Genomic DNA, 22,199 nt, shown 5'->3' with positions numbered 1-22,199 from the left:
GTTAAAAGTGGATGAATTTTTCGTCCTTCAGTACATGGCCATGCACCGCTGAAATGGTTGTTTCACAGGTAGTACGCCAGACGCGTTTCGAGATATCTTATCTCTTCCTCAGTGGGTAACCTGTGAACTCTGGTCTCTCGTTTTTTATGTTCTCATCTTAATTGGCTAATTGATTTCACCTGTTCCGGAAATTATGTGGTGGAGTGGAAACCTTACTTTCCATTAGTCTTTTCTTTTTCATATAATACCATATTGTTTCTACATCACCATCCTCTTTCGGTAATGCATTTATGATAATGTCAAATGTCTCTACATATATATACATATATAAACTATATAAGCAGATAAAATATAAATATATTTAAAAAATAAAAATATGTCAAAGAAAGCCATTTCTCTATTGTAATTTAAAATATGGAGACAGTTTTGTCGGATAATTCATATCTTACAATAAAGGGAAATACTTCTATTTATCACATACTTGTATATCGACATTGTCTGGCTCTATTCTGCTCAGGTTTTGCAAACACTTTTGCAAGTGTTTATCCACACATGTATTCCGATATAAATACCAAATCCCTTGTTTTGAGATGTAATTATCAGTAATCATCTCAAGAGAGATTTTTTATATACCGTCCCTGAGAAATATATATCGATCACAATCCTCTTGAGGACAGATTGGCTCAATGTTGGACGAATATTAAAAATTTTGGTTTTTTTCAAAAGCAAATCTTTTTTCGTTCAAAATTTTTTATATAGTGATCATTGTTTTTCATCCTTCTCTCTTTCTTATGATCACTATATAAAACTTTTTGAAAGAAAAAAGATTTGCTTTTGAAAAAAACATTTTTTTTTTATATTATTCCAACATTGAGCCAATCTGTCCTCAAGAGGATTGTGATCGATATATATTTCTCAGGGACGGTATATAAAAAATCTCTCTTGAGATGATTACTGATAATTACATCTCAATACAAGGGATTTGGTATTTATATCGGAATACATGTGTGGATAAACACTTGCAAAAGTGTTTGCAAAACCTGAGCAGAATAGAGCCAGACAATGTCGATATACAAGTATGTGATAAATAGAAGTATTTCCCTTTATTGTAAGATATGAATTATCCGACAACACTGTCTCCATATTTTAAATTACAATAGAGAAATGGCTTTCTTTGACCTATTTTTATTTTTTAAATATATTTATATTTTATCTGCTTATATAGTTTATATATGTATATATATGTAGAGACATTTGACATTATCATAAATGCATTACCGAAAGAGGATGGTGATGTAGAAACAATATGGTATTATATGAAAAAGAAAAGACTAATGGAAAGTAAGGTTTCCACTCCACCACATAATTTCCGGAACAGGTGAAATCAATTAGCCAATTAAGATGAGAACATAAAAAACGAGAGACCAGAGTTCACAGGTTACCCACTGAGGAAGAGATAAGATATCTCGAAACGCGTCTGGCGTACTACCTGTGAAACAACCATTTCAGCGGTGCATGGCCATGTACTGAAGGACGAAAAATTCATCCACTTTTAACTCACGCAAGACCAAGATTTGGTGTAGGACTCACGAAAGTGAAACATCCGACATAGGTCTCTCGCGAGAATAGAGACGGGATCCAAACAACGACTTGATCTGATACAAACAAAGCGGAGAAAGGCTGAAGCATGGGACACCACGGCAGCAATCCTTCCGCGGAATCAACTTAGTGAGCCTACATGGGACACAGTGAGTAAATATACAATATAAACTTAAGTGGAGTTCCACCGAATCGCTGAACGAAAGGCGACATAAGTACGGTGGCAATAGACTTGCTGGACAATTGATTCCTCACATATAGCGTACTCAGACCTTTGAGACGACTCTAGCAGATGGACAACCCACACATTGTGTGAATCACGAACCATCTCCGAATATTCTTTACCTCATATCCTATAAGGTGGCATAAGATTTTATTTGTATGCATTTAAGAATATATGAAATCTGTATGAAAATTGCACGCATTTGAATATATCTGGAGCACAGCTATATAGTTAGTCCTGGTTTGCTCTGCCACAGACGGCTGTGATCCAATAGCCATACCCAATTGGGGGGACACGATTGCATCCCTCTGTGTCATAGTTTACAGGTTTTGTGTTCTGGATATATATATTTTTCTGTTTGATACATATGTTTTATATATGCTCTTTTATATAAATTTTAACCTGGTGCACACAGGATATATCGTATATCGTTTATTGTTTAATAAATATTTTAATTCAAGTTCCACGTGAATTTCTATTGTTTTGAGTGCCGGTTCTATCCAATCTATATTTTCCCAAAATGTTTTTCTTTTTAAACCCAGAATATTATTGCACTATTTCAAGCTTGTATTTCACATTGACAAATGCAGCAAAGGCCCCAGATGTAGGGTATTGACAAAATGGGTGTTTTTTTTTAAACCCAGAATATTATTGCAGTATTTGAAGCTTGTATTTCACATTGAGAAATGTAGCAAAGGCCCCAGATGTAAGGTATTTTCCCAAAATGTTTTTCTTTTTAAACCCAGAATATCATTGCACTATTTCAAGCTTGTATTTCACATTGACAGATGCAGCAAAGGCCGCAAATTATGTATTTTGCCCAAAATTGGTGTTTTTTTAATAACAGAATATTATTGCAGTATTTCAAGCTTATACTTCACACTGAAAAATGCAGCAAAGGCCCTAGATGTAGGGTATTACTAAAATGGGTGTTTTTTTTAAACCCAGAAAATTATCGCAGTATCTGAAGCTAATATTTCACATTGACAAAAGCAGCAAAGGCTCCTGATGTAGGGTATTGCCCAAAATGGGTGTCTTTTTAAATTCAGAATATTATTGCAGTATTTCAAGCTTGTATTTTACACTGACAAATGCAGCAAAGGCCCGAGATGAAAGGTATTGCACAATTTTTTATTTTTTTTAATCCATAATATTATTGCAGTTTTTCAAGCTTGTATTTCACACTGACAAATGCAGCAAAGGCCCGAGATGAAAGGTATTGCACAATATTTTTTTTTTTTTTAACCCAGAATGTTATTGCAATAGTTCAAGCTTGTATTTCACACTGATATATGTAGCAAAAGTGGCAAATTATGTTTTTTTTGCGCAAAAAGGGTGTTTTTTTAATAACAGAATATTATTGCAGTATTTCAAGCTTGTATTTCACACTGATATATGTAGCAAAAGTCGCAAATTATGTTTTTTTGCGCAAAAAGGGTGTTTTTTTAATAACAGAATATTATTGCAGTATTTCAAGCTTGTATTTAACACTGACAAATGCAAAAAAGGCCCCAGATGTAGGGTATTGCCCAAAATGTGTGTATTTTTTTTAACCCATATTATTATTGCAGTATTTCAAGTTTGTATTTCACACTGACATATGCAGCAAATCCCCCAGATGTAGGATATTGGCAAAAATGGGTGTTTTATTAAACCCAAAATATTATTGCAGTATTTAAAGCTTGCATTTCACACTGACAGATGCAGCAAAGGCTCCTGATGTAGGATATTGCCGAAAATGGGTGTTTTTGTATAACAGTATATTATTGCAGTATTTCAAGCGTGTATTTCACACTGACAAATACAGCAAAGGCCCCAGATTTAGGGTATTGACAAAATGGGTGTTTTTTTTTAAACCCAGAATATTATTGCAGTATTTCAAGCTTGTATTTCACACTGACAGATGCAGCAAAGGCCCCAGATGTAGGGTATTGTCAAAAATGGGTGTGTTTTTAAATCCAGAATATTATTGCAGTATTGTAAGCTTGTATTTCACACTGACAGATGCAGCAAAGGCTCTTGATGTAGGGTATTTCCGAAAATGGGTGTTTTTGTATAACAGTATATTATTGCAGTATTTCAAGCGTGTATTTCACACTGACAAATACAGCAAAGGCCCCAGATTTAGGGTATTGACAAAATGGGTGTTTTTTTTAAACCCAGAATATTATTGCAGTATTTAAAGATTGTATTTCACATAGACAGATGCGGCAAAGGCTGCAAATTATGTATTTTGCTCAAAATTGGTGTTTTTTAAAAACAGAATATTATTGCAGTATTTCAAGCTAGAATTTTACACTGAAAAATGCAGCAAAGGCCCTAGATGTAGGGTATTACCAAAATGGGTGTTTTTTTTAAACCCAGAAAATTATTGCAGTATCTGAAGCTTGTATTTTACATTGACAAAAGCAGCAAAGGCGCCTGATGTAGGGTATTGCCCAAAATGGGTGTCTTTTTAAATTCAGAATATTATTGCAGTATTTTAAGCTTGTATTTTACACTGACAGATGCAACAAAGGCCCCAGATGTAAGGTATTGCCCAAATTGGGTGTTTTCTTTAACCCAGAATATTATTGTAGTATTTCAAGCTTGTATTTCACATTGACAGAAGCAGCAAAGGCCCCTGATGTAGGGTATTGCCAAAAATGGGTGTTTTTAAACCCAGAATTTTATTGCAATATTTCAAGCTTGTATTTCACACTGATAGATGTAGCAAAGGCCGCAAATTATGTTTTTTGTGCAAAATGGGTGTTTTTTTTAATAACAGAATATTATTGCAGTATTTCAAGCTGGTATTTCACATTGACAAATGCAGCAAAGGCCCCAGATGTAAGGTATTGCCCAAAATGTGTGTTTTTTTAAACCCAGAATATTATTGCTGTATTTCAAGCTTGTATTTCACACTGACAGATGCAGCAAAGGCCCCAGATGTAGGGTATTGTCAAAAATGGGTGTGTTTTTAAATCCAGAATATTATTGCAGTATTGTAAGCTTGTATTTCACACTGACAGATGCAGCAAAGGCTCCTGATGTAGGGTATTGCCGAAAATGGGTGTTTTTGTATAACAGTATATTATTGCAGTATTTCAAGCGTGTATTTCACACTGACAAATACAGCAAAGGCCCCAGATTTAGGGTATTGACAAAATGGGTGTTTTTTTTAAACCCAGAATATTATTGCAGTATTTAAAGATTGTATTTCACATAGACAGATGCGGCAAAGGCTGCAAATTATGTATTTTGCTCAAAATTTGTGTTTTTTAAAAACAGAATATTATTGCAGTATTTCAAGCTTGAATTTCACACTGAAAAATGCAGCAAAGGCCCTAGATGTAGGGTATTACCAAAATGGGTGTTTTTTTTAAACCCAGAAAATTATTGCAGTATCTGAAGCTTGTATTTTACATTGACAAAAGCAGCAAAGGCGCCTGATGTAGGGTATTGCCCAAAATGGGTGTCTTTTTAAATTCAGAATATTATTGCAGTATTTTAAGCTTGTATTTTACACTGACAGATGCAACAAAGGCCCCAGATGTAAGGTATTGCCCAAATTGGGTGTTTTCTTTAACCCAGAATATTATTGTAGTATTTCAAGCTTGTATTTCACATTGACAGAAGCAGCAAAGGCCCCTGATGTAGGGTATTGCCAAAAATGGGTGTTTTTAAACCCAGAATTTTATTGCAATATTTCAAGCTTGTATTTCACACTGATAGATGTAGCAAAGGCCGCAAATTATGTTTTTTGCGCAAAATGGGTGTTTTTTTAATAACAGAATATTATTGCAGTATTTCAAGCTGGTATTTCACATTGACAAATGCAGCAAAGGCCCCAGATGTAAGGTATTGCCCAAAATGTGTGTTTTTTTAAACCCAGAATATTATTGCAGTATTTCAAGCTTGTATTTCACACTGACAGATGCAGCAAAGGCCCCAGATGTAGGGTATTGTCAAAAATGGGTGTGTTTTTAAATCCAGAATATTATTGCAGTATTGTAAGCTTGTATTTCACACTGACAGATGCAGCAAAGGCTCCTGATGTAGGGTATTGCCGAAAATGGGTGTTTTTGTATAACAGTATATTATTGCAGTATTTCAAGCGTGTATTTCACACTGACAAATACAGCAAAGGCCCCAGATTTAGGGTATTGACAAAATGGGTGTTTTTTTTAAACCCAGATTATTATTGCAGTATTTAAAGATTGTATTTCACATAGACAGATGCGGCAAAGGCTGCAAATTATGTATTTTGCTCAAAATTTGTGTTTTTTAAAAACAGAATATTATTGCAGTATTTCAAGCTTGAATTTCACACTGAAAAATGCAGCAAAGGCCCTGGATGTAGGGTATTACCAAAATGGGTGTTTTTTTTAAACCCAGAAAATTATTGCAGTATCTGAAGCTTGTATTTTACATTGACAAAAGCAGCAAAGGCGCCTGATGTAGGGTATTGCCCAAAATGGGTGTCTTTTTAAATTCAGAATATTATTGCAGTATTTTAAGCTTGTATTTTACACTGACAGAAGCAGCAAAGGCCCCTGATGTAGGGTATTGCCTAAAATGGGTGTTTTTAAACCCAGAATTTTATTGCAATATTTCAAGCTTGTATTTCACACTGATAGATGTAGCAAAGGCCGCAAATTATGTTTTTTGCGCAAAATGGGTGTTTTTTTAATAACAGAATATTATTGCAGTATTTCAAGCTAGTATTTTACATTGACAAATGCAGAAAAGGCCCCAGATGTAAGGTACTGCCCAAAATGTGTGTTTTTTTTAAACCCAGAATATTATTGCAGTATTTCAAGCTTGTATTTCACACTGACAGATGCAGCAAAGGCCCCAGATGTAGGGTATTGTCAAAAATGGGTGTGTTTTTAAATCCAGAATATTATTGCAGTATTGTAAGCTTGTATTTCACACTGACAGATGCAGCAAAGGCTCCTGATGTAGGGTATTTCCGAAAATGGGTGTTTTTGTATAACAGTATATTATTGCAGTATTTCAAGCGTGTATTTCACACTGACAAATACAGCAAAGGCCCCAGATTTAGGGTATTGACAAAATGGGTGTTTTTTTTAAACCCAGAATATTATTGCAGTATTTAAAGATTGTATTTCACATAGACAGATGCGGCAAAGGCTGCAAATTATGTATTTTGCTCAAAATTTGTGTTTTTTAAAAACAGAATATTATTGCAGTATTTCAAGCTTGAATTTCACACTGAAAAATGCAGCAAAGGCCCTAGATGTAGGGTATTACCAAAATGGGTGTTTTTTTTAAACCCAGAAAATTATTGCAGTATCTGAAGCTTGTATTTTACATTGACAAAAGCAGCAAAGGCGCCTGATGTAGGGTATTGCCCAAAATGGGTGTCTTTTTAAATTCAGAATATTATTGCAGTATTTTAAGCTTGTATTTTACACTGACAGATGCAACAAAGGCCCCAGATGTGAGGTATTGCCCAAATTGGGTGTTTTCTTTAACCCAGAATATTATTGTAGTATTTCAAGCTTGTATTTCACATTGACAGAAGCAGCAAAGGCCCCTGATGTAGGGTATTCCAAAAATGGGTGTTTTTAAACCCAGAATTTTATTGCAATATTTCAAGCTTGTATTTCACACTGATAGATGTAGCAAAGGCCGCAAATTATGTTTTTTGCGCAAAATGGGTGTTTTTTTAATAACAGAATATTATTGCAGTATTTCAAGCTGGTATTTCACATTGACAAATGCAGCAAAGGCCCCAGATGTAAGGTATTGCCCAAAATGTGTGTTTTTTTTAAACCCAGAATATTATTGCAGTATTTCAAGCTTGTATTTCACACTGACAGATGCAGCAAAGGCCCCAGATGTAGGGTACTGTCAAAATTGGGTGTGTTTTTAAATCCAGAATATTATTGCAGTATTGTAAGCTTGTATTTCACACTGACAGATGCAGCAAACGCCCCACATGTAGGGTATTGTCAAAAATGGGTGTTTTTTTAAAATCTAGAGTATTATTGCAGTATTGTAAGCTTGTATTTCACACTGACAGATACAACAAAGGCTCCTGATGTAGGGTATTGCCAATAATAAGTTTTTTATTTTTATTTTATTTTCATTTTTTTATTTTATATAACGTAACAAGGTACATATATAGATACTGACACGCCTAGCAAGGCGTGTTGCATGCACAAAGATGTCAAAATATGTTTCACATCAGATACAGCAGAAGAACATTATTCCATGTTTCTATTACTTATGCAGTTATATTACACCATTCGGGAATTTACTGTGTCAGCAAAACCAGTAACAAATATGGTATAAGCACAATGAAATATACTAAAGGAAGACATTGTGAAGAGGTCACTATGTGTGACTTGGGTGTCTAAACTTTTGCCATAGATGCCATTGGCGTTGGAATTTTGGGTGATTTCTAGCTTCCCATGAGGAAATTTCTTCAAAACGGAAGATTTGGTCTACCTTTAGTTTCCATTGCTCTATGGGGGGGGGGGGGGGGGGTGGGGGTGAGGTGGACAGCCAATATTTAGGGATTAATAATCGGGCTGCTATCAGAAGCTGTTTGAAAAGAAAAGGCATAGGATGAACTGCCCTATCTACATCGAGATTAAGAAGGGCTTTGCTCGCGGATATTTGTATCTTAGTCTTGCATATTAGATTACTAATCTGAAATATTTCTTTCCACCAGGTCATAATGATTGGGCAATCCCACCAAATGTGGAAAAAGGTTCCTCTAACTTTACAGCACCTCCAACATATATCAGAAGCTGTTGCCAAATACAGAGCTGTAATATCTGGTGTTTTGTACCATCTGGTTAGGATCTTATACCCGTTTTCCTGTATGCGCACACATCTAGATAAATAATGCGGGGATGACATTAAATTCGGCAAGGTGGAGAAGGAGAATTCCTGTCTCAAATCCTTTTCCCAGTGTCGGATAAACGCTGGTTTAGTAGGGATCGAAGGATTATTTAGTCTTTTGTAGAGTTGTGAAATTCGCTTTCTTGGGGGGATAGGGTCTGAGATGAGGACCTCAGACCATAGCAAAGGGCGAAGAAGGTCGCTCCTTGATATGTGCTGAGAGAGGAAGGCGTGTAGATATGACCTGGAGTAGATATGTAGGCAGTCGGCATTGAAGATTTTTTGGAACTCTTTGAGCTGGAGCATAGCACCATTAGGATCAAAGAATGAGAGGATTGGGGTAGAGGAGTCCCTTAATTCCTTCGGAGTACAATCAGTTACTGCGGGCAATGCCGTCCCCAGGATATCACTAATTGAAAGAAGAGGAGAAGGGAAGGGCGTTGAGCAATGTGAGGATTGAAACCATTTCCACGCATTCAGAGTGGCTTGAATAATAGGATATGGTGAGGAGGGTAAATTACATGTGCTTCTGTTGGCTAACAAAAGGGATCTAAATGGTTTATTTATTAGCTCTTGCTCTATCGCAACCCAGGGTTTTGTGTTATCAGGCCTAAGCCAGTTTATTGTTCTGGACAGTAAGACTGCCTTTCCATAGAACTCTGGGTCTGGTAGAGCAATGCCCCCCGAACACTTGGGACGCGATAAAAGTTCATAAGATAATCTGGGTTTCTTCCTTCCCCAAATAAACGATCGGAATAGTTTCTTTAGAGAATTATAGTAGGTTTTGGGGACTGGAATGGGCAGGACCTGTTGTAAATAGGCGGGGAAGTATCAAAGACATAAGCAGATTTTTTCTGCCTTACCAAGAGATGGTTGGAATATCCAGTTTACCTATGCTATGGGAGATGTCTTTTAGTAATGGGGTATAGTTAAGTAAAAATAGTTCTGAGGTGTTAGGACTAATTTTAATTTCTAAATATGTTATGTAGGGAAAGGACCAGTTGAAGGGGGAGTCTCTTTTTAAGCTTCTTTGAGTTGATTGGGGGATCCCTATACAGATTACCAGTGATTTCTGTTTATTAATTTTAAAGTTGGAAAAGGAACTATACGTATCTAAATGTTTTTGGATTGCCGATAGTGATTCCTTAGGGTTGGATGTCATAATCATGATGTCGTCCGCAAAGGCGGCAATCTTATGATCCGTACCTCCCAGTGCCACTCCTCGGATTCCTGTGTCTGCTCTCAATTTTAGGAGAAGTGGTTCCAGAGCCAGTACGAAAAGCAAAGGGGATAAGGGGCACCCTTGCCTAGTACCGTTTTGAATGATAAAGGGGTCTGATAAGTCTCCATTGATCAAGACAGAGGCCGAAGCCTGGGCATACATTGCAAACGTGGCTTGCACAAAGGGATCAGGTAGGCCAAATCGGTATAAGATGCATCGCAGAAAAGACCAGCTAATTCTGTCGAACGCTTTTTCTGCATCCGTGCTCAGCAGGAGGAGAGGTCTAGATCGGATAGTAGAGAATTGCACTATATTTAATACTCTGGCCGTATTATCTCTACCTTCCCTACCTTTGACAAAGCCTACCTGATCCCCGTGTACTACTGAGGGGAGGAAAACTGAAAGACGGTTAGCCAATAATTTTGCCAGTAATTTAAGATCAATATTGAGGAGGGAAATAGGTCTGTAGTTAGCACACTGTTTAGAGTCTTTCCCTTCTATAGGGATCAAGGTTATATGGGCTTGCGTCATATCTCTGGAAAGTTTTTCCCCTTGTAAAGTTAAATTACATACCGCAAGTAGGTGGGGGAGTAAACATTGTTGGTATGTTCTATAATATTGGACTGGAAGGCCATCTGGGCCTGGGCTTTTGCCAGAAGGGGTCTGTTTTAAGGCAGCCGCTAGTTCCCCCAGGGTAAAAGGGGAAGCAAGCTTCTGCTTCTGGTCGTCAGAGATAGTTGGTATAGGGAGTGAATCTAGGAAGGAGGTAAGGATGGATGTCTGGTTCTCAGGGGTAAGCATGTGAGGCAAATTATAGAGAGCTTCATAAAACTCACGAAATTGGGCACCTATATCTTTAGAAGAGTAGAAAGGTGAACTCTGAGGGGATTCTATTTGGTGGATGTAATTCGTCGATCTTCTATTCTTTATCCTGCACATCATGAATTTGGATGTTTTGTCTCCATGAGCAAAAAATTTATGTTGCAAATTCAGGAATAATTTAGCTGTAGATTGTTGTAACATAGACTTCAGTTCAGCTCTACAACCGGACAACTCTTGGAGCTGAGGAGCTGAAAAGGAGCGTTTATGTTGGGATTCCAAGGATCGTATTCTCTGACATAGAGAATCAAGCCTTTTGTTTCTCTCTTTTTTTAGGTAAGCTCCCATACTTATGAAGTGTCCCCTAATAAAAGGCTTGTGGGCATCCCATAAGGATAGGGCTGAGATATCTGGATCCTTATTTAAAGTGAAGTATTCTTCAAGGAGCTCAGCAATCTTATCTCTGGTATTTAGGTTCCCTAATAAGGATTCGTTTAGGCGTCACATGAATTTATTCTGTTTGGGAACGGGGGCTGAAAGTGAAAGGGATATAGGAGCATGATCAGAGAGATGGATAGATCCTATTTGAGGATTGTGGCAGAATTGGAGGTGTTGCTTAGAAACAAATAGGTAGTCCAGGCGTTGGTATGTACCATGGACAGAAGAGTAGAAAGTATAGTCAGCTGTGGTAGGATATAGCGTACGCCAGACATCTATTAGGTGAAGGTTCCAGAGACCCTCTCTAATGTAGAGTAGGGTTTTAAGCACCAGGGCCGATTTTGAAGTTGAGGAGTCTAGCTGAGGGTTTAGAGTAGCATTGAAGTCCCCTCCCGCTACAATCAGACCTTCTGAAAAGGAGTTAATGATAGGGAAAACCTTGGAGAACCAATTATAATGGCCAGTGTTTGGTGCATAAAGGTTAATGAATGTGTATATCTGAGGTCCAATACTACCCTTAACCAATAAATAGCGACCATCAGGGTCCTGCAGGTGAGAGGTGTATTGAAAGGGGACTCGCCTCTGGAACCCAATACTCACCCCACCTGAAGCAGAGGAATTACCACCACAGTGATACCACTGGGAAAAGTGGTCATGTGAGAGATTGGGGTAATGATTAAATTTGAAGTGCGTCTCCTGGAGAAGTAGGACATTTGCTCCCGATTTGCGTAACAATGAGAAAACTTGACTCCGTTTAGAGGGAGAATTAAAGCCTTTGACATTGTAGGACGCAAATGACAGGTCAGCCATTATATGTGATGTACAATGTGTTACCTTGCTGTATGTCCTTCCTTCCCCAGGAGAACGCACTATTGCTGATAGTGTTAGGTGAAGTTCGGGCGAGCATGGGCCCCAGAGGGAGTTCTTGCATCTGATGGATCCTTAGGGCATAGAATGCATGTACCTTCATAACAAAATAAACAAAATAGACAAAACAGTAAAAAACGTGGTTGAGAGATCTCAAGTAACGGTACCCACTGAAATGAGTTTGAACAGTATAGGACAAAAGGGTCACAAGGGGGGAAATGGTTAATCAACCCTATTGTGATCCTTTAAGCACTAGATAAAAGTCAGAAAATGACTGAAAGACAGACAATGAGGAAGCTGCCAAGATAGGGAAAAGAGGGGGGAAGGGAAGGGGGAGGGGTAAAATAGGGACAGGGTAAGAAGAAGTTAAACATAATTTTTCAACATACCGCTGGTATTAAGAGGGGGGGGAAGGGAATGGGTAGTAAGCAGGAAAGTTAGAATGATAGGTAAAGAGGAAGTCTAGCGGAAAAAACTGAGCAATTAGAGCATGTCGTTACGATATGACAGTCTCTACGGTGTGAGTTGCGCGTTCCTCCGCTTGAACTTCTGGTGTACGTGGAAGCTCAAATGGCGAGGACTTCGGCAATTCCGGGAGCTCTGTAAGGTCTTGATACATCTCCCAATTCGCAATGTCCATCGGTGGAATCTGCAAATGATCGTAGGCTACCATCAGGTCAGCGTAGGTATTAATATTGAGGCGGCGGCCTGCATAGAAGAACGAGATCCCAAAGGGAAAGGACCATCTATAGGGGGTCTTATTCAGCCTGAGCCAATCCGTCAAGGGCTTCAGGGATCTTCGTTTCTTCAGCGTTGACGGCGCCAGGTCCTGATAAATCGAAATGCAGGAATCTTAGTACGAAAGTTCCTCCTGGTTCCTAGCTGCTTCCAGGACCGCAGACTTGACTTGAAAATTTAGGTACCTGCATATTACATCTCTAGGCGGTTCCGACCCCTTGGGTTTAGGTCTGAGCGCCCTATGGGCACATTCGATGATTATGTCCGCCTGGCTGTCAGGTCCTAGCAGGGAGCAGCATATAGCGATTACGGCTCCAGGAATATCCGCTGCTGCGACAGTCTCTGGTATCCCCCTGAATCGCAGGTTATTCCTGCGTCCTCTATTTTCTTGATCCTCCACTGCGTTTTGGAGGTCATTAAGGTATGTGCGGCATTTTTGCAGGGAGGACGCAGTTGCTGTTTGATGATCAATCACTGCGGCCTGTCGCGTCTTTAGAGAGACTACTCGATCGCCAATATGGTGCATATCGTGGCGCATGGCTGTGAGCTCGCTCAGAATCGGCTCCATAGCTTTGCTTAACGACTGCTTCAGGAAGCGGCGAGTTATAGGGAGTGCGGTCTTGCCATGGGAGTCTTCTATATCGCTTTCCCCCTCACCTTGTTTGGCGGGTTCGGCGCCATCTTGCTCTCTAGCCGCCGCGGTAGCTGCCGCTTTTTTGAGGAATTTATCCATTTCACCGTTGTTGTTCGGCTGCCTGCTGGCACCAGAGGTGTCCCCAGCTCTAGAGTTACCGATCTTAACCATACTGTCGTCTGTCAGCTTGTGTATGCTGATGCTTTAAAGGATCAAGCATGGAGAGCTCCTAACTATGCTGCCATCACAGTCCGGCGCTAGCTCCGCCCCCCAAAAATAAGTTTTTTTTTAACCCAAAATATTATTGCAGTTTTTAAAGCTTGTATTTTACTTTGACATATGCAGGAAAGGCCCCTGATGTAGGGTATTGCCAAAAATAAGTGTTTCTTTTTTTTAAATTTAGAAAATTATTGCAGTATTTCAAGCTTATATTTTACACTGACAGATGCAGCAAAGGCCCCTTATGTAGGGTATTGCCCAAAATGGGTGTTTTTTTTAAACCCAGAATGTTATTGCAATATTTAAAGCTTGTATTTCACACTGACAGATGTAGCAAAGGTCGCAATTTATGTATTTTGCACAAAATGGGAGATTTTTTAAACCCAGAATATTATTGCAGTATTTTAAGCTTGTATTTCACACTGAGAAATGCAGCAAAGGCCCCTTATGTAGGGTATTGCCCAAAATGGGTGTTTTTTTTAAACCCAGAATATTATTGCAGTATTTCAAACTTGTATTTAACACTGACAGATGCAGCAAAGGCCCCTGATGTAGAGTATTGCCAAAAATTAGTGTTTTTTTAAACCTAGAATATTATTGCAGTATTTTAAGCTTGAATTTCACACTGACAGATGCCGCAAAGGCCCCTGATGTAGGGTATTGCCAAAAAATCGGTGTTTTTCTAAATCCAGAATATTATTGCATTATTTAAAACTTGTATTTCACACTGACAGATGCAGCAAAGGCCCCAGATATATTGCCCAAAATGGGTGTTTTTTTTATACTCTGACTATTATTGCAGTATTTTAAGCTTATATTTCACACTGATAGCTGTAGCAAAGGGTATTGTCAAAAATGGGAGTTTTTTTTAAACCCAGAATATTATTGCAGTATTTAAAGCTTGTACTTCACATTTACAGATTCAGCAATGGCCGCAAATTATGTATTTTGCCCAAAATTGGTGTTGCCAAAAATGGATGTTTTTTTTTAACCCAGAATATTATTGCAGTATTTAAAGCTTGTATTTCACACTGACAGATGCAGCAAAGGCTCCTGATGTAGGGTATTGCCCAAAATGGGTGTTTTTTTTATAACAGTATATTATTGCAGTATTTCAAGCTTGTATTTCACACTGACAAATGCAGCAAAGGCCCCAAATGTAGGGTATTGACAAAATGGGTGTTTTTTTTTAAACCCAGAATATTATTACAGTATTTGAAGCTTGTATTTCACATTGAGAAATGCAGCAAATGCCCCAGATGTAAGGTATTGCCCAAAATGGGTGTTTTTTAAAACCCAGAATATTATTGCAGTATTTCAAGCTTGTATTTCACATTGACAGATGCAGCAAAGGCCGCAAATTATGTATTTTGCCCAAAATTGATGTTTTTTAATAACAGAATATTATTGCAGTATTTCAAGCTTGCATTTAACACTGAAAAATTCAGCAAAGGCCCTAGATGTAAGGTATTACCAAAATGGGTGTTTTTTTTAAACCCAGAAAATTATTGCAGTATCTGAAGCTTATATTTCACATTGACAAAAGCATCAAATGCCCCTGATGTAGGGTATTGCCCAAAATGGGTGTTTTTTTAATTCAGAATATTATTGCAGTATTTCAAGCTTGTATTTCACACTGAAAAATGCAGCAAAGGTCCCTGATGTAGGGTATTGCCCAAAATGGGTGTTTTTTTTTTAACCCAGAATATTCTTGTAGTATTTCTGGCTTGTATTTCACACTGACAGATGCAGAAAAATCAGCAAATTATGTATTTTGCCCAAAATGTGTGTTTTTTTAAACCCAGAATATTATTGCAGTATTTCAAGCTTGTATTTCACACTGACAAATGCAGCAAAGGCCCCAGATGTAGGGTACTGCAAAAAATGAGTGTTTTTTAAACCCAGAATATTTTTGCAGTATTTCAAGCTTGTATTTCACACTGACAGATGCAGCAAAGGACCCTAATGTAGGGTATTGCCAAAATGGTTGTTTTTTTAAATTCATAATATTATTGCAGTATTTTTTTTTAAACAATAAATTTTTTATTGAAGAAATTTTTGCTTAGCAAAATAATTAGACATACAGAAAGAAAAGTAACAGATGTTAAATCATAAAGGTTCCATACATGAATTCAAGAGGATACATAAGTAGCGAAAAGTGCAAAGTACATGTGTTATGAGTAATACAATGCAAGCATATTCCTTACACATTATACACATTATACACCCATACCACATTTTGTATATACCCATTACAATTGCATACGCACAGAAAGGTTATATCAGGTATTTTAAGAGTGGCTCTGCGTAAGGGCTTGACAACCATTGTAGCCACGAGTTGTGCACTATTATTCTAGCCTTCAACGAGGGTGCGAAAGTAAATTCACAGTGCATATTGTGATTTACAATTTTGAAAACTTCACCAAGTGAAGGAGGTTGTGAACTTTTCCATTGACATGCAATCACTTTCTTTGATGCAAATAAAATGTGTGCTATCGTGCCTCTACTATCCCAGGGGATGTTCACCAGTCCTATACTGAGGATTGCTAGTTCTGGGGTCAATATTCCCGCGATCCCAGTTATTTTTTATTATTATTATTATTATTTATTATTAAAGCGCCATTCATTCCATAGCGCTGTACATATGATAAGCGGTGCACATACATAATACAGACAATTGCACTAATCATAAACAAGACAAGTTACAAACTGGTACAGAAGGAGAGAGGGCCCTGCCCGTGAGGGCTTACAATCTACATGGTATGGGAGAAGGACACAGTAGGTGCAAGTTAAGTTGGTCATGGCGGTATAGAGGCAGCAGGGTCACTGGTTGTAGGCTTGTCTGAAGAGGTGGGTTTTCAGGTTTCTTTTGAAGGATTCCAATGTAGGTGAGAGTCTGATATGTTGGGGTAGCGAGTTCTAGAGTATGGGGGATGCACGGGAGAAATCTTGCAGTCGATTGTGGGAAGAGGCGATAAGAGGAGAGGAGAGAAGGAGGTCTTGTGAGGATCAGAGAGTGCGTGTGGGGATGTATCGGGAAAGTAGCTCAGAGATGTAGGGAGGGGACAGGTTATGGACGGCCTTGTATGTATTTGTTAGTACTTTGAAGTGAATTCGCTGGGCAATGGGGAGCCAGTGAAGGGATTGGCAGAGGGGAGAGGCAGAGGAGTAATAGGGTGAGAGGTGGATTTCTTCCACAACCTTCGATATCGAGGCCCAAAACCGAAGTACTACCGGGCACTCCCACCACATATGATATGGAGATCCTTTCCTGCCACATCCTCTCCAACATAATGAAGAATAGTTGGGGATAATATGAGCCAATCTATCCGGTGTTAAGTACCACCTCAATTGGGTTTTCCTGTTCTGCTCTGCATGATTTATGCATTTAGAACATTTCGTGGACCAGTACATGGCATCTGTCCACTCCCTCAGAGAGAATTCCTTTCCCATTTCAGCCTCCCACCTGAACATGAAGGGCTTTTTGCTGTCTTTGTCTATAAGCATCAGGTATGAATACCAAAAGGAGAGGCTGGAATGGGAACGTCCATCTACTCCCAGTAGCTTGCCAAGTGGGTTACTCACATCTACTGTGACATCTAAATTATGAGGTGTGAGAAAGTGACGTATCTGCAAGTATTGGTAGAAAACTAGGTTAGGTAAGTTGTAAGTGGTGTGTAACATCTCAAAGGTACGTAGGGTGGATTGATCATATAAACTCCCAAGATTATCAATCCCACAGTTTAACCAGCCTGTAACATGAAGTGTGGGGATGTGATATTCTATGGCTGTGATAGGGATATATTTCTTTTCCAGGGGTAAAAGAGATCTATTTTTGAATAAATGTGCCCAAGCGAACATGGACGCTTGCATAGTATTCAGTGGCACTGCAAACGTGGTGGGCTTCAACAAGTAGGCGGCCAGCAGTGATTTAAGAGACCTTCTCCTAACATAGACCTCTTCTATGTTGAGCCACTTATGAGGTGAGGACGGCTTCCACCACTCCAAGGTCTGGTCCATTAGGTTGGCTAAGTAATAATTATATAAATCTGGGACCCCCAGCCCGCCATTACTAATAGAGGGGTACAGCACATTTTTCTTAATCCTGGGGGGGAGTTTCCTTATATAAAGTTAAGTATGTCACTTTGCAGTTGCTTGATATATGTTTTGGATATTTTCAGAGGTATGCACCGAAATATATATAGGATTTTGGGAAGGATTAACATCTTAACCGCGTTTATTTTTGCAATCCACAAGAGCATTGCTTTGTTGTACTTGGAGTAGTCAGTTTGCAATTCAGACCTCAATTTTTTAAGGTTTTGTGAAAGTAGGGTAGACAATGAGTTAGTGAGTTCCACACCTAAGTACCGTATCGATTCTGTGGCCCAAACAAAGGGATACTTTTTGCTTAGTATCTGATATAAACTTTCTGGCTCATTAATAGGTAAAACATTAGTTTTGCTGACATTTAACTTATAATAGGATATTGAGGAATACTGGTTTAATATTTCAGTTACAGCCTGAAGTGATGTTGAGGGGCTAGTAAGAGTCAGTATGACGTCATCAGCATATAACCCAATGCAATGGGAAGATTTCCCTACTGTGATTCCAGATATTTGCGTGCATTTCCTTATTCTCTCTGCCAATGGCTCCATCACCAATGCAAATATCAGGGGCGATAATGGGCACCCATGCCTAGTCCCATTAGTGATAGAAAAAGGTGCAGACAGAAAACCTGAGGCTAATACACTAGCTCTGGGTGTCGAGTATAATCCAAGAATAGCTTGCAGGATATGACTTCGAAACCCAAATTTCCTAAGAGTCTGATCCAGAAACCCCCAGTGCACTCTATCGAATGCTTTTTCAGCATCTAGGGAGACAAAGATCGTGGGGGCTCTGGACCACTCTGCAACCTGAATCAAGTTTAACATTTTCTTAGTTCCATCCCTACATTGCCTACCTGGCACAAAACCCACTTGGTCAGGATTTATAAGGGCCGGAAGCACCTTGTTGAGGCGAGCTGCCAAAATCTTAGCAAAAAGCTTAAGGTCAGCGTTCAGCAGGGAAATTGGCCTAAAATTCTCAGGGGCATCAGGGGTCTTCCCTGGTTTGGGTAGAGTGACTACAGTGGCCTGCAACATTTCAGAGGGAATGTCTCCAGAAGTCATAAAAGCATTATACAGCTTAACTAGATAAGGTACAAGCGCTGAGTGGAATGTTTTATATTATTCTGCCGGGAATCCGTCAGGTCCCGGAGCCTTATTAGACAGGGCAGGGCCGTCTTTTCGAATGGGCACGCTGGGCAGTTGCCCGGGGGCCCCACTTGCCTGGGGGCCCGCCTGCCCAGTGAACCCACCAGCCCACCCCCCAGTTGAATACTAATGAGCGCTTCCATTATGGAAGCGCTCATTAGAACCGAGAGACCAGGAAGTGGTGAACGCTCTGTACTCACCACTTCCTGGTCCTCGGCTGTCGGCTGTGCAGGGCTGCGCACAGCGTGAGGGCGCTCTGTGACCTCACGCTGTGCGCGCCAGTTCAGAGCACAGAGTCGACTGAGGAGAGGCAGGCGGCGTCCAGGAGCAGGAGAGGTAAGTGATTTTTTTATTTTATAAGAAAATGTGGCTGCTGGGGGCATAAGGGGGCTAATGGAGAGGCATATGTGGGCTAATGGAGAGGCATATGGGGGGCTAATGGAGAGGCATATGGGGGGCTAATAATGGAGAGAGGCATATGGGGGGCTAATGGAGAGAGGCATATGGGGGGCTAATGGAGAGAGGCATATGGGGGGCTAATGGAGAGGCATATGGGGGCTAATGGAGAGGCATATGGGGGGCTAATAATGGAGAGAGGCATATGGGGGGCTAATGGAGAGAGGCATATGGGGGGCTAATGGAGAGGCATATGGGGGCTAATGGAGAGGCATATGGGGGCTAATGAGGCATATGGGGGCTAATGGAGAGGCATATGGGGGCTAATGGAGAGGCATATGGGGGCTAATGGAGAGGCATATGGGGGCTAATGGAGAGGCATATGGGGGCTAATGATGAGGCATATGGGGGCTAATGATGAGGCATATGGGGGCTAATGGAGAGGCATATGGGGGCTAATAATGGAGAGAGGCATATGGGGGGCTAATGGAGAGAGGCATATGGGGGGCTAAGAAGAGGAAAAAGGCTGCAGAGGAGAAAGAGAAAATGTGCAAACTTCCAAAACTAACATCTTGGCTCAATCCAGGTGCAACGTCAGCCAGTAGTTCTGCTCCTCCAGATGTAGCATCCACATCTACATGCACTCCAATTCCAGCAGAAATACCAATGGTATCATTACCTGATCCTACTGCTGGGGAAAATCCACAAGAGGAAATGCCCACATCTGTATCAGTAAGGGAGTTTGCAACCCAAGACACAGATCCGGGGCTATGGGATATTAGCAATACTAGTACAGTGGATTACTGGATTCGTAGTGGGCCGACAGCATGCCAGAATCATGACTGCAACCTTTTAAACTCAGGCAGAGTGTATAAGGGAACTGGAAGAGAAAATACACAGACAAGGTATTTGTCAAAGAATCTGTTTAAACGTGAATTGCGGAATGGCGAGTGTGTAAAGCGTGAATGGCTACTCTATTCGCCATCCCAAGGTCGTTTGTACTGCTTTGCATGTCGCCTATTTTCCAAGACAGAATCTCCCTTTGCTACATCAGGATATAATGACTGGAAACACAGCAATGTTATTGGTGAACATGAAAATGGAGAAGAACATCGCAAGTGCATGACGGCATATTTTATTCGCCATAAAGAAACTGGAAATGTTGATACACTATTACTTCAACAACTTCGCTCAGAGCAGGAGTATTGGCATAAAGTGTTGACACGAGTGGTTTCTGTAATTCGCTTTCTTGCCTCCAGAGGTTTGCCATTTCGTGGAGAAAACCAAATAATTGGGTCTGCTAAAAATGGAAACTATTTGGGTATTCTTGAGCTGTTAAGTGAATTTGACCCTTTTTTGTATGGGAATCCAGGAAAGGGGAACCCATCATATTTATCAGCAAACATTTGTGAGGAATTCATTGAAATAATGGGACAACATGTTCTTTCTGCTATTCTTGAAGAAATAAAAGAATCAAAATATTATTCAATAAGTGTAGATTCCACTCCAGACATCTCACACACCGATCAACTGACATTTACTGTCCGGTACATTCGAGGATGTGAACCCGTGGAACGTTTTCTTAAGTTCATCCCCATCTTTTCTCATGGAGCAAAGAATCTTGCCGACACTGTTGTGGGATTCCTTAAGGAGAACAAAATTCCACTATCCAACTGCCGTGGTCAGTCATATGACAATGCCTCAAATATGTCTGGACGCTATACTGGATTGCAAGCACGGATTCTTCAGTTGAATGAGTTTGCCATGTATGTCCCCTGTGCTGGACACAGCTTGAACCTGGTGGGAGTAAAAGCAGCAGAGTGTTGTCTACAGTGTGTAAAATTCTTCGACTTTGTTCAGTGTCTTTATTCATTCTTCTCTGCTTCCACACATCGATGGAATATTCTTGCAACATCTCTTGGGAAAAACATTGTGGTCAAGCGTCTGTCTGACACAAGATGGTCGGCACATTTTGATGCTGTTCATGCTTTACATGAGGGTTTTGAGAAAATTAAAAATGCACTAGATTCTGTATCAGCTGACACTGAACAGGAAGTAAATACAAGGCGAGAGGCAAAAGGATTGAGTGACAAAATGGAAAACCTGGAAACGATCTTCCTCACAATTCTTTGGAATGACGTTCTTGAAAGAGTCAACAAAACAAGCAAGGTCGTGCAATCAGAGGATATGAATATACTTGTTGCCATGAACCTTCTTGAGTCTCTAAAAACTTATCTTCAGGATACTAGAGACAGATTTAGTGCATATGAATTGAAAGCCAGGAGTAGGTGTCCAGATTCAGAATATAAGGAAAAACGGGAAGGAAAGCGAAGTGTACGCCTCACTAGATATGACGGATCAGAAGAAGAGGTACTTCTCAGTAAAAGTGAAAAGTTTAAGGTGGAAACATTCCTTCCTGTTCTGGACTCTCTAATTCCTGCACTGACAAAACGTGCAGAAGCTTATTCATCGATTGGAAATATGTTTTCATTCTTCTGTGAATTAAAAACAATTCGTTCTGATGACCTAAAAAAAAGGTGTGAATACCTGGCTAATGTTTATCACAAAGATCTTGATTATGGTGACCTACTAAATGAATGTGAGCATCTCAAGCACTACATGATTCTTGATCAAAATTGTGAGACTCTTCCTGCATTGTACAGAAAAATAATTTCAGACAACTTGAAATCTGTTTTTCCGAATGTGGAAATTGCACTCAGAGTGTTCATGTGCATGATGGTGACCAACTGTGCAGGAGAGCGTTCGTTCTCAAGATTGAAACTGATAAAAAATGAGCTTCGCAGCACAATGGGGCAGCATCGTTTGAACTGGCTTTCACTAATGTGCATTGAAAATGACATCCTAAAAACCATTGACTTCAAGCCAGTTATAAAGGAATTCAGTACAAAAAAGTGTCGCAAATTTAATAAATGA

At 39.6% G+C, this 22,199-nt stretch overlaps 1 protein-coding gene across 1 annotated transcript; it reads left to right on the top strand.

Annotated features, from left to right (window-relative positions):
- Positions 1 to 19,979: 19,979 nt before the first annotated feature.
- On the top strand, positions 19,980 to 22,199 carry LOC120978054 (zinc finger MYM-type protein 1-like). Its single transcript, XM_040406293.1, has one exon. The coding sequence runs from the start codon at positions 19,980 to 19,982 to the stop codon at positions 22,197 to 22,199; it is 2,220 nt and encodes a 739-aa protein (XP_040262227.1).

Source organism: Bufo bufo, chromosome 8 (assembly GCF_905171765.1).
Source record: "Bufo bufo chromosome 8, aBufBuf1.1, whole genome shotgun sequence".
Lineage (NCBI taxonomy): Eukaryota > Metazoa > Chordata > Amphibia > Anura > Bufonidae > Bufo > Bufo bufo.
Note: the sequence above shows the minus strand (reverse complement) of the source record. Positions and strands in the feature narration are given on the sequence as shown.